Source organism: Protopterus annectens, chromosome 14.part0 (assembly GCF_019279795.1).
Source record: "Protopterus annectens isolate FY-2018-M chromosome 14.part0, PAN1.0, whole genome shotgun sequence".
Lineage (NCBI taxonomy): Eukaryota > Metazoa > Chordata > Ceratodontiformes > Protopteridae > Protopterus > Protopterus annectens.
In genome coordinates this window covers 986,798,713-986,811,606 of record NC_056748.1, presented here as the reverse complement: position 1 = coordinate 986,811,606, position 12,894 = coordinate 986,798,713, and the positions used below count along the sequence as shown (strand labels likewise).

The 12,894-nt window shown below is 41.3% G+C and overlaps 1 protein-coding gene across 1 annotated transcript in view; it reads left to right on the top strand.

The window, feature by feature from the left end:
* WDFY4 (WDFY family member 4) overlaps positions 1 to 12,894 on the top strand; it is a 4,454,583-nt gene that overhangs the window by 1,150,174 nt on the left and 3,291,515 nt on the right. Inside the window, exon 13 of the mRNA XM_044055648.1 lies at positions 4,327 to 4,540. Within this exon, the coding sequence (XP_043911583.1) occupies positions 4,327 to 4,540 (214 nt within the window). The remainder of the gene's footprint in view (positions 1 to 4,326; positions 4,541 to 12,894) is intronic.

The window sequence follows — 12,894 nt, the reverse complement described above, 5'->3', positions numbered from 1 at the left end:
CTCAACCCAAACAAAACAAAATGACTAATCTTCCAACCCACCAAACTTACCCTAGACAGCTCTTACTTTAACATCACAGCAAAAGACAACACCACCATCCATCCTACAGAACACACCAAATTACTAGGAGTAGAAATAGACAAACTGAACTTTGACATTCATATTTCCATGACCATTAAAAAAGTGCACAAAAGCTAGGAGCATTATATAGAAATCAGCAACTACTTACCAAAGCAGCTAAAATTTCAGTAGCAAATTCTCATCTTATCTCTACCCTACTCTATGCCTCTGCAGTATTTACTAACCTTAGACAATGTGATCTAAATAAGCTCGAAACCTGCTACAACAAAATCGCCAAATTCGCCACAGGGGCTTCCTACCGTACTCACCACTGTTTCTCACTAGCAGAACTGGGCTGGCTAGAGCTCCCCCACCTCCTTCAATGGTACCAACTCACACTCGCCCACAAACTAATAAACCAACCACTAAAAGTCACATCCCTCCAGAATCTACTCCAACCCTACATAACCACAAGACCACCAAGATCCAGCCACAAAAACCTCCTACAGATCACAAGAGCCATTAACTCTGCTGGAGAAGCATTATTCTCCTGCACTATAGCCAAACTTTGGAACTCCCTCCCATCCTCAATTACCTCTGTAACTTCTTGCACCCACTTTAAATCCTTACTAAAATCACACTTCAAAACTTGGCAGATATGCCCTTGCAACCCCCCCCCCAATACCATCCACTTCCCCCACCCACTACCTCTCTCAGCCCCTATCAACAACCTACTCTTAGCAAGCTTGGCTACTAATGTTCCCAGCTACCTACCACATAATACTAACGTCTTGTAGCAACAACTGCTAATGGATGTTATGTACCTCAAAAACAGTTTGTATCAATTGTTCACTGATGAATCTCAACTACATTTTAACCATGTTTAGTATGTCACCATATTTTAAAATTGTTCTATGCTCTACAACTGTTTTACATCTGTTTTCTTCTTGTCTTGCGTCCTTAACTCGGCTAATGTCTATATTTAAATGCTATGTTTTTTAACTGTATAATGCAAATAGTACTTAATGTGGAGCTTTTCTCCTCGGGCCTCCGCTAAAAATGGACCTGTGTCCAGTCGGACTCTCCCAGTTAACAAATGTAAATAAATAAATAATAAATAAATAACAACATCCTCTCATCTGCTGTTTTTATTGATCTTTCAAAAGCATTCGACATGGTTAATCATAATATTCTCTCGAATCTTCTAAAATCACTCTCACTTGACACTCAAGCACTACAGTGGTTCGAGTCTTACTTAGATAATCGGAAACGCGCAGTGCTCTGGGAAAATACTCTATCCTCCCCTCTTCCTGTCTCCCTTGGTGTACCCCAAGGATCTATTTTAGGCCCTCTTTTATTCTCAGTCTTCATCAATGATCTAGCTTCTAGTATCCCCCAAGCTGTAACCATACAATATGCTGATGATTGCACCTTAGTCTCCTCAGCCACAAGCCCAACTGAACTTCAGACCCTCACCCAAAATGTCTTTGAGCTTATAGAAGACTGGTTTTTACAGCGATTTCTCCTCCTTAACCCTAAAAAAGACTAAACTACTGCTATTTACTCCAACACAACAATCTACTCCATTTCTCTATCATATCCAAAAATGGCACACTCATATCTCCTGACACAGCAACCAAACTTTTAGGGGTTACTATTGACCATAGCCTTAACTATGACACTCATATTAATACCACAATAAAATCAATAAACAAAAAACTTGGCTCCCTCTACATAATCAAGCCCTTTCTCACTCCTACAGCCAGAACTACCATTGCCCACACCCACCTTATCTCTACTGTCTTCTATGCCTCACCTATATATACTAATCTATCTAAAACTAACCTGAACAAATTGACTATCTCCTATAACAATATAGCCAGATCTGCTACCAGCTCCCCATTTAGAACACACCACTGCCTAAATTTAAAACAACTCGGTTGGCTTGAACTGCACAATCAGTTTTTATTTCAGCAACTAATTATCACCCAAAAATCATTTATTACCCAGATAAAACACCAGTTCTTACAAATCTCATCAGTCCATATAAAAATCTTTCTAACCTTCGATCATCTAACAAACTATTAGTATCTACACATAAATCCAACAATAAAGCAGGTGACTCCCTTTTCTCCTATACGGTGGGGAAAAGCTGGAACCTACTTCCTGGTGACCTCACTAATATCTCCTCTACTTCACTTTTCAAAAAGAAACTTAAACTTCATCTTACTAGCTGCTGGCTCTGTCCCAGCAGCAACCCTGGCTAAAACTCTCTCCTCCTGTTATATCACCATGTTACTTTTCCTTAGCTATTCCACCTTATATTCTTCATTGTCTAAAGGTCACTTTACCTGAAAGTTGGACTTAGTTTACCCAGCTAGACTTAATAGATACACCACCTGCTTCCTGCTCTACTCGAAGCTCACTTCACTTTACTTCTCTCTCCTTTTCCTCTTTGTATTCTCCTCTATTCCTCATCTTTTTCCCTACTCCTTACTAAGACCCTATTCTAAGAATTTCCCTCTTCCTTCTTGCTACTCTCCATGAAAAAAAAAAAAAAAAAAAACCTGAAAATAAGGGATGTGGTATTTTATCTGTATTTTATCTTATCTAAATTTTAAATGTATCTGGTACTGAAGTTAAATGCCTTGTAACTGTAATTTGTTTTTAAATTTTGTCTGTTCTTTTAGAGCTTTTCTCCCCGGGCCTCTACTGAAAATGGACGTACATCCAGCTAGACTAGCCCGGTCAACAATTGTTAAATAAAAATAAAAATAAATAAATACTTCTGCTAGGAGAGTGTCAGACCTGCAAGCCTTGTCAGTAAAGTCCTCCTACTTGCTATTCCACAGAGATAGGGTCTCCTTACGAACAAAACCCTTCCTTTTTACCCAAAGTATGTTCAGAATCAAATTTGAATCAATCCATAGAGCTGTCAGTCTTTTATCCAAATTATGAGATTAAGGCAGAATATATGTTACACCAGTGGGATGTGCATAGACTGTTATGCTTCTATTTATGCAAGACTAAGAATTTCAGAAAATCTGACCACTATTTATATCTTGTTCGGATTCAAAAAAAGGTACCCCAGTCTCTAAAGTGACAGTTTCTAAATGGCTTTCAGATTGCATAACCTTTGTTTATAAATCTCAAAGCAGAGATCTTCCCCATAGAATTAAAGCCCACTCTGCAAGAGCCATTCCAACCTCTTCCACCTTTTTGGCTAGACTGCCAATTGATACCATTTGTGCTGCGGCAACGTGGGCAAGACCACATACCTTTATCACTCATTACAAAGTCGATTTGGTCTCTAGGAACAGGGCCTCCTTTGGTTACATGATTCTGAAGAATATTCTCCCTTGAGCCACCCAAGAAAGATGGTGCTAGGGACGCTGCCCCATCCTGGTAAGAACGAAGGCGAGATAGGACAACAACACATAAAGAAGTTATGTACTCACCATAACGTTCCATGTGTGTTGTCCATCTTCGCTTTCATTCTTACATCCCACCCTCCCTCCCCCCAGCCTTTTACTCCTGGAAGACCGAGTTGGTGCAATTGGATATTATTACACCTTAATTTTGTATTCTTCTATTATAACTGCAGGCAAGATATAGGGAGCTTTACTAGTGCATACTAGGATAGGGTTTAGCCACTAGCTAGTGGAAGACCTCAAGCTTGTGTGTATATATATATATATATATATATATATATATATATATATATATATAGCCGAGTCAGATCCGAGGATCAGATCCGAACCCAAGAATGAAGGTGAAGATGGACAACACACATGGAACGTTATGGTGAGTACATAACTTCTTTTTTAAAACATTGTTTATGTTTTATATTTATTCTGCTAAATTGCTTAAAGTCAGTGTAATTTGTCTTATCTGCTTTGTGTACCATTTCTACATGCATTTATACTTGTAGCTTTTCTCCTTGGGCGTCCTCTGAAAGGTGCCACTTATGCACAGATGGACAATCCTGATAAATGTTAATAAATAAGTGAATAATTAAAAGTGCATGGCAGTATGCAAAACACACTATCTTCATGACAACATTTAATCTACTGTTATCCATATGTAATTTTAGATCTAAATAAATTGTTATTCTGATTTCATGTGTTTGAAAAATGTTTCAGGAGGTGAGACTGCATTTTGGTGAATAGTGGTTAGATTTCATCAGTACACAGTGTGATTTTGGAACTTGCTGTTTGAATTGCTTACTAAATGAATGGACATATGATTCTTTGCTTTTATATACAGAAAGGCATCCTGATCTTCAAGGGCAGAATACAAAAGCTGAAGTGAAAAATCCACAGCCTATTCTCAGACTTTTGCATGCTCCTAAAGGTTCTGCTGTTGCATCCCAGAGGATTGTGAGTCTCGTTACCATGACTTCACCTCGAAGCTTTCACCAGAACCAAATATCTATAACACCATCATTTGTAGAGTTTGACATGTCTGCGAATGGATATGGGTATCAGTGATTTTTAATAATTTTATTTCAGCTTATCTAGTTCTTCAGTGATATATGTAAATTAATGTTAAATGTATATCAGCATTTTTGGTAATGTCTCTTAAGATCGTAGTTCACTGAATAGGTTTAACTCATTACATCCGAGTGATGCCTTCAGGTGCATCTGCAGTTAATTCCTACTGACAACTCTAGGCGTCAAATATTGTTTGTTTATATTTGCATCAATAATCAATAATTACAAAACCATGCTATACACAAGGTTTTAAAATATTTTATCTTAAAGCTTGCACAATGGCAAACTCAACTGCATTAATATTTGACCTCTGTCTAGCGCAGGTAAATAGATATCTACAGTTGTTTTCATGATATTAATTTATATAAATATACTTTTCATATTTTTCTAAATATGTCAACAGCTAAGTAATACAGTCAGAACTCCTTAGCCTCATATGAAAGCACTCATTTAGGTGAATAAAATGCTGCTAACAGTATGTGTGTAACTTGAATGGTTGCAGAGATATTCATAGTTGTTTACAAAATATTACGAATGTAATAGTTACTGTGTTTACTGTGACTTATAAAATTCAGTTTAAGACCTAGAACCTAAAGAACATTATCACTACAAAAATAGTTTGTGGTGAAGAGTTTGCCATTTATACTTATTTCATAACCCCTATGGTTCTAGAAATATGAACATTTGTTTGAAATGTGAGGACATAATTTTATTCTGTAAAAAGGCTTAGGCTCCACCCATTGGAAGTTACAGTGCAAACTTCCTGAGCTCGATTGGAGTGAAGTATACGCTTTTCTTATATCACTTCTTTTGACACTTGCTGCTGATGTTCTTCATCTCACATTGCTGCAGTCATAACTTATGGGTAGTCCGCTGTCCTCGGTCGGCCCGAATACCAAAGTATTAGGCTGACGTCGGTCATGGGTGCTCAGATCTGCCGTCAAAGCGTCAAGGTATTAAAGCGCATGACCGACGTCATTTCCTCAGTCTTTTTTGCCGCATGGTCCGAAGCAGAAGCAGCGTTTGCAAGTGCCGTTCGGCGTTCTGAAATTTTCGTATTCTGAGTTTCAGACCGAATCCAAGTTGGGCTAAGTACCCCGTTGGGGAATATTTTTGTTTTTTCTTGCCTCAGTTACTTCCGGATGTCAGAAAAAGTGAATAATTGTATTTCTTGTGGGAAACAGATACCGCATAGGGATTACCACTCTCTTTGTATTCCTTGCTTGGGACCTGAGCACGACGTAGTAGGGTGTCGCTTTTGTGCTAGATTTAATAAGCGCACCATTAAGCGTAGGTTAGACTGTGCTAGGCTTGTCTTTGGTAAGCGGTGTAATTACAATATGCCGTCGGATCCTCCGACGCCCGCTACCGCGAAGAAGCGAAAAGTTAAAACTTTACAGTCCAAGCAGGATGACTCGTCCGTTCCAGACGACGGTTCTTTAGACACTACGGTGGATTCGGTTGATCCGGCCGAAGTTTCAACTGAGTCTCAGGGGGAGACGTTGGTTTTGCAAGATCTGGCCTCTCAGGAGTCAGGTCAGGCTGAGGGGGCCTCTCAAGTTACTGTTCTCCCTTCCTTGCCTAAGGTGGTTAGGCCTTCTCCTTCTGTCTCTAAGGTACCTTCCAAGGGCAGGCCTGGTTTGCCTGCCACAGGTGTCAGTCCTAGTTCTGCAGGTTCTGTGCCTAAGAAACACATGCTTAAAATGGCAGAAGATTTAATTACTTTAATCAGGGGTTCTATGCCCCCTCCTGATAAGAGATCTAGGGTGGAGCCAGAGATGGAAAGTTTGGAGCAGGCTTCAGATTACTCAGAGTCTTCGGCTGAAGACATTCAGGATTTTCCTCCTTATTCTGATTCAGACGCAGAGGATTCCACTCCTTCTGCTTCTCCTCCAGAGGATTTTTCTTTTTCAGAAACCCTGCATTCCATGAGGGAGCATTTTAAATGGGAAGGTCAGGATTTCTCAGATTCCAGGAAGAGGCTTAGGGAATTTTTGTTTTTACCACAGCATAGGCCCTTGGCTATACCTCCTGTTTTGGATGTTGTTCAATACGTTTTCTCTGAGGCTTCCCTTAATCCAGATTCTTTGCCTCCTGCGCCAGTTAAGCCAGATAGGTATTACAGAGTGCCTGAGGCTCATAAATATCTGTACAAGAGCCCTAGGGCCGACCCAGAAACTATTAGCCAGGGACCTAAGGGGGTCAGGGCTTCTATTGTGAAGAATCCAGTTCCTTTGGATAAGGATGCTAGAGCTTTGGAAAGGTGGGGTAAGAAAGTGTATACTTCTTCCACTTTAGCAATGAGGGCTTTGAATTGCCAGTTTCATATGTTGAAGTACCAGAATTTTCTCCTTACTCAGTTAAAATCTAAAGTGGATGCTTTGGCAGAGGGCATAGAGTGTAAGGAATTACAGGATTTGGTACATGCCTCTGATCAGGTGGGTAAGCATGCTTTACAGTGTGGTTTTGATGCTTTGCAGGCTTCTTCCAGGGTGGCTGCCACTGGTTCAGTTATTCGCAGGCACGCCTGGCTTAGGGATCAGAATTTGTCAGAGCATGTTAAAGCTAGGATTTTGGATGCTCCTTTGCAGTCTGAAGTTTTGTTTGGTTCTCCTGTGGAGTCTGTCTTGAAAAAAATGGAAGAGAAGGCTAAGTCTATGCAGACTGTTAAAGATTTTTTGCAGGTGCAGCCCCCTAAGTTTAGCAGGAACTGGCCTGCTAAGGGTTGGACTTACCCTTCTTCTGATTCTCAGTCTAGGGTTAGATCTAGGCGTGGTAGGGGCAGAGCTCAGAGTTCTTTCAGGCCTAGGCCGTGGAGTTCGCCAGCACAATCTACAGGTGAGGACAGGGGCCAGTCCTTTCGTAAACAGGCCCAATGACCTGCATCTCCAGCTGCCAGATCCTTTCTAGTCACCCAGGACAAATGGGTGTTGGACATTATAGACCGAGGCTACAAGTTTTATTTCCACACATTGCCTCCTTTCAAAGGCATGCCAGACGTTCCTTCTCAGCAAAGGGTAGAGGCTCACAAACAGATTTCTTTGCTTCTTCAAATTGGGGCTATACAGGAGGTCCCTCAGTCAGAAGTGGGCCTCGGATTTTACTCTCGCCTTTTTCTTGTACCAAAGAAAGGAAACACTTGGAGGCCAATCTTGGATTTATCTATCCTCAACACATATCTGGACATTCCAAAATTCAAAATGTTGACGTTGCAACAACTTTTGCCTCTGTTGGGCAAAGATCATTGGATGGTAACTCTGGATCTCAAAGAGGCTTATCTTCATGTTCCTATCAGGCTCAGTTGCAGGAGATTCCTGCGTTTTCGGGCTGGGACTTTACATTATCAGTTCTCTGCATTGCCCTTTGGCTTATCTACTGCGCCCAGGGTATTCACAAAAGTTCTGGCTCCAGTGATAGCCTTCTTCAGGTTAAGAGGAATACAAATTTATCCTTATTTGGACGATTGCCTGATTCTTGCTCAAGACAAGCACGAGCTTCTTCACCATCTACAGTATGTTATGACAGTGTTAAGGTGCCTAGGGTATTCTGTGAACGAAATAAAGTCCAGTCTAGTACCCTCTCAGGAAATGTGCTTTCTGGGTGTGAGACTGAATACAGCTTCCCAGATGGCCTTTTTGACCCCGGACAAGCAAAAGAATCTTCCAATTTACTTCCATCAGTTGTCTCTACGGTCCAGGCTGACTGCAAGGACAGTCCTTCAAGCCTTGGGGTTCATGGCATCTTGTATTCTGGTGCTTCCCAATGCCAAACTGCATATGAGGAAGCTACAATGGTATCTCAAAAATGTATGGACACAACACTGCCAAGATCTGGACACTGTCATTCATATAATACCTTGCATTCAAAAGGAATTTTTGTGGTGGGCTCAGGAATGTCACCTAAACAAGGGACTCTCTGGGACCCGACCAGAGGCGAGTCAGATTTTAACGACGGATGCCTCGGACAAGGCTTGGGGAGCACACCTCAATGGAAAATGGGTGCAAGACACGTGGCCTGCCAGACTTCAACATTTACATATCAACTTGAAGGAAATGTTAGCAGTCCAGTTTGCATTGATGGCTTTCAAGGATTTACTTCTCCCAGGGCAGGTGTTGATTCAAACAGACAACACAACTGTCATGTGGTACATCAACAAGCAAGGGGGAACCCATTCGTACCCTCTTTGCAGGCAAGCTATGATTTTGTGGGAGACTGCTCTCAGTTTGCAACTCACTCTTCAAGCAAGGTTTCTGCCAGGAGCACAGTACTCCTTAGCAGATGTTTTGAGCAGATGGATAGTGGATCCCCACGAGTGGAAATTGGATCCTCATGTATTTCGACAGTTGACAATGATATGGGGGACTCCAGACATAGATCTGTTCGCTTCTCCACTGAATTTCCAGGTGCCAAAGTTTTGCACAAAGATGTTTCATCACACAGCTTGGAAAGTGGATGCTCTATCATTCAGTTGGAGCAATCTTCACGTTTATGCCTTTCCGCCTCTGCCTCTTCTTCCAAAGGTTCTCTTGAAGGTCAGACAAGACAAGCCCTCCATGATTCTAATAGCTCCAGACTGGCCTCGACAGCACTGGTACCCTCTGCTGAGAAGTTTAGTACGGGAACCTCCTTATCCTTTGCCTTTGATTCCACACCTTTTGACTCAGGAGGGCAATCATTTCCTCAATGTCAGGATTCAGTCCCTGCATCTAACAGCCTGGCATGTTCTGTTCTAGAACCTGGAAGGTCGCAGCTTCCTCAACAAGTTTTGAATGTTATTTTGGAGGCCAGGAGGCCTAGTACAAGGAAAGTTTATGCTGATAAATGGAGGAGATTTTTTATTTGGAGCAAAGCAAAGAGCTTTGATGTTTCCAGGCCTGATTTGAGTGTTTCTCTTCAATATCTTACAGAATTATTGGACAAGGGTTTGTCTTTCTCCTCTATAAAAGTTCATGCTGCAGCCATTTCTGCTCACTATGACTGTGACCCACCATTATTCTCTCATCCTTTGTTTAAGCAGTTCCTTAGAGGGGCAAAGAACTTAAGACCCCAGCAGAGCTCCTACTCCTGCTTGGGATCTCAATTTTGTGTTGGAAAAACTTACTTTACCTCCTTTTGAACCTGCAGCTACGGCTGAGTTAAAGTTTTTGTCTTGGAAGACTGCTTTTTTGTTGGCCATTATGTCTGCTAGAAGGGTTTCTGAATTGCAGGCTCTAATGGCAGTTGAACCCTTCCTAATTTTTCATAAGGACAGGGTATCTCTGCGTACTAACCCTACTTTTATGCCTAAAGTGGTTTCAAATGTGGCCTTGAACCAATCTATTCATTTGCCTACTTTTTATGCAGATCCCCAAAATAAAGGGCAGAAAATTTTGCACACTTTGGATATTCACAGGCAGTTGCGTTATTATTTGAGCAAGACTAAAGGGTTCAGACAGTCTCAGCAGTTGTTTGTTTCTTTTGCTTTGGGTTCTCAGGGGAAACCTGTTTCAAAACAAACTATTTCTAAGTGGATTGGCCTTTGTATTGCTTTTTGTTATTCTCATCATGGTAAGGAGATTCCAGCTGGAATCAGGCCTCACTCCACTAGGGCTACTGCCACTTCTACTGCTTTTTAAGGGGGGTAGCTACTAAAGATATTTTGGAAGCAGCTACTTGGAGTTCAGTGCACACTTTTTCTAAACATTACCATCTTCCTCTTTATTCCAAATCTAGGGCTGGATTTGCCACTGCAATCTTACAGGGCATTTTGGCAGCTCCCAATGCTTTATGATTTTGCCAGCCTCCCTTTACCTCTGCTTTGGGATTCTACCCATAAGTTATGACTGCAGCAATGTGAGATGAAGAACATAGTACAGTTTTGTACCTACCATAAATGTAGATGTTCGAAGATCCACATTGCTGCAGTCCAATTTACCCTCCCTCCTTCCCCTCTGTAGTTTGGAGTGGTGGCATGATTTGGGTTGTAGCTGTTTTTTGTACATGGTTTTAGGGAGTTATTCTATTTTTGGCTGTGGCCTTTATTTTTAGGGCCTTCTGACATCTGGGGCAAGAAAAGACTGAGGAAATGACGTCGGTCATGCGCTTTAATACCTTGACGCTTTGACGTCAGATCTGAGCGCCCATGACCAACGTCAGCCTAATACTTTGGTATTCGGGCCGACCGAGGACAGTGGACTACCCATAAGTTATGACTGCAGCAATGTGGATCTTCGAAGAACTACATTTATGGTAGGTACAAAACTGTACTTTATAAAAATGGCAGAGCTATGCCAGTGATTCATTTTATGCAATGAAAATAATATTTTATGCCTTGCACTATATCTTCCATTTGTAGATTTCCTCACTAGAAAAGAATTAGCATCTACGTACTCATCGGAAGTCAGTTTGGGGCCCTTTATGATCTCTGTACTATATTTTTGTAGAAATAAATCCTTAGCACACTCTTGGTACTTGATGTTGGTATGAATCAAATCTGTTAGCTACATCAGACTCCCAGAATTTGATCCAGCAGTTTATATGTCTACTGAAATCATATTCAGAGAACATGTTTTGAAAACCAGCATTTTTCCTTCACATGAGAATTTGTGATTATTAATCGTCCCAATGGACTTGAACAGGTGAGCCTCAGAGCTTGTGGATGAATAGTATGATTTTCCTCTTGTAAGAGTTCAGTTTCTTCTTGTTTACTTTGTCATCCATGTCTTTCCAGGAAAAAGAAGCATGCGCCAACCAGTTCAGATAGTTCAGCTGTTTTTATGCTTGTGACAGAGTACCATTTGCATCACGGTTGATTCCGTTTTGCATTATTTATAAAAATTAAGTAACTTGTATGATGTTACATCATTTGTTATCTGTTCATGATGTAAATGCCTTTTGCCTTTCTGACATTTGCGGTCTTGCTGTGTGAGAGGAAGAAAGGACAAAAAGATGATCATAAAGGAAGAGGGAAGGGCGGGAGGAGGGATGACCTTTGAGGAAGGGTATACAGTGTTGGATATTTAGGGAATACTGAGTGAGAAGAAGGTAATCTGAATAATATAATGGGAGACATTTCTATGGGATACTGTATGATAATACCTTTGGAAACCACCAATAAGTGCCGACGACTGCCAGAAAATCTGATATTCCACAGTTTATTATAACAAAGCACGGACTGATACGACAGACAGAAAAAACAAACAAAATATTATGAGCGAAACAGAGTTAAGCGCTTTCAACCATGATAACTGGTCTTCATCAGAACTATAGCGTTTAGCTGTTCCGCTAGATTAATAATTAATAAATGTCTTTTATTAATGCTCCTTTTGATGGCACTTCCTTGTTTGGGCCGTCATTTAAAGAAATGCTTACCTGCAGTGAAAAAGATGGAAAAACCCTGTCTGCCATAGGAATCAAATTTTCTACCCCTCAACGGACCAACCAGAGAGGTGGTAAGATGTGGTTCTGTAAATCTCAGGGGCCTTTTCAGGATCTGTGGGGGCACAATTCCTCTAGAAGCAGAGGAGGAAATTTTAATGGCAGACATTGCCACAGAGGCAGAGGAGGCCCGCAGATTCAGGGCTTTAGGGATTCCTTTTCAGACAGGCTGTATCAGTGCTCCTGAAGCGCTGCCCAACTGTTCAACTCTGGAGGCAGTTGGGGGTCATTTCTCTTTGCACCTAGATGCCTATACATATAGCACAAATGATTTGTGGGTGATAAGAGTAATATCCAGAGGTTACTACAAACCTGTTTCCCTTCTTCCTCTATGTCTGAGGAAGAAACTTCCCAGTGTTCCACCCAGTCAGAGGAAGGAAGAAGCACAGGAAATACAAATGTTGCTAGAAAAAAGAGTTGTCAAGATGGTCACACCTGACCAGACAGAATTTAGAACTTACTCACGCTTCTTTGTAGTGCCAAAGAAAACAGGGGACCTCAGACCAGTTTTTGATCTAAGTAGTTTGAATCAGTTTGTGAAGAAGCAAAGTTCCAAATGGTCACAGTTCAGTCCATCTTGCCCTTCTGCACAAGGGCAATTGAGTGTGCTCCATAAACCTTCAGGATGCGTACTGTCATATAAAAATAGACAAATGATCCAGGAAGTATCTTCACTTTTGGCTGGGAGCTAATCATTACCAGTTCAAAGCTCTGCCTTTTGGACTCACCACAGCCCCCCATGGTGTTTACAAATGCATGGCAGTAGCAGCAGCTCACTTGAGGCTCCAAGGATTCCAGGTGTTCCATATTTAGATGATTGGCTCCTCACTGCCTCCTCCAGCCATTAACTTCAACAAGCCATGCACTGTTTGCTCCAAATTTGCAACACCTTGGGCGTTTCAGACAGTCTTTCCAAATCACAGCT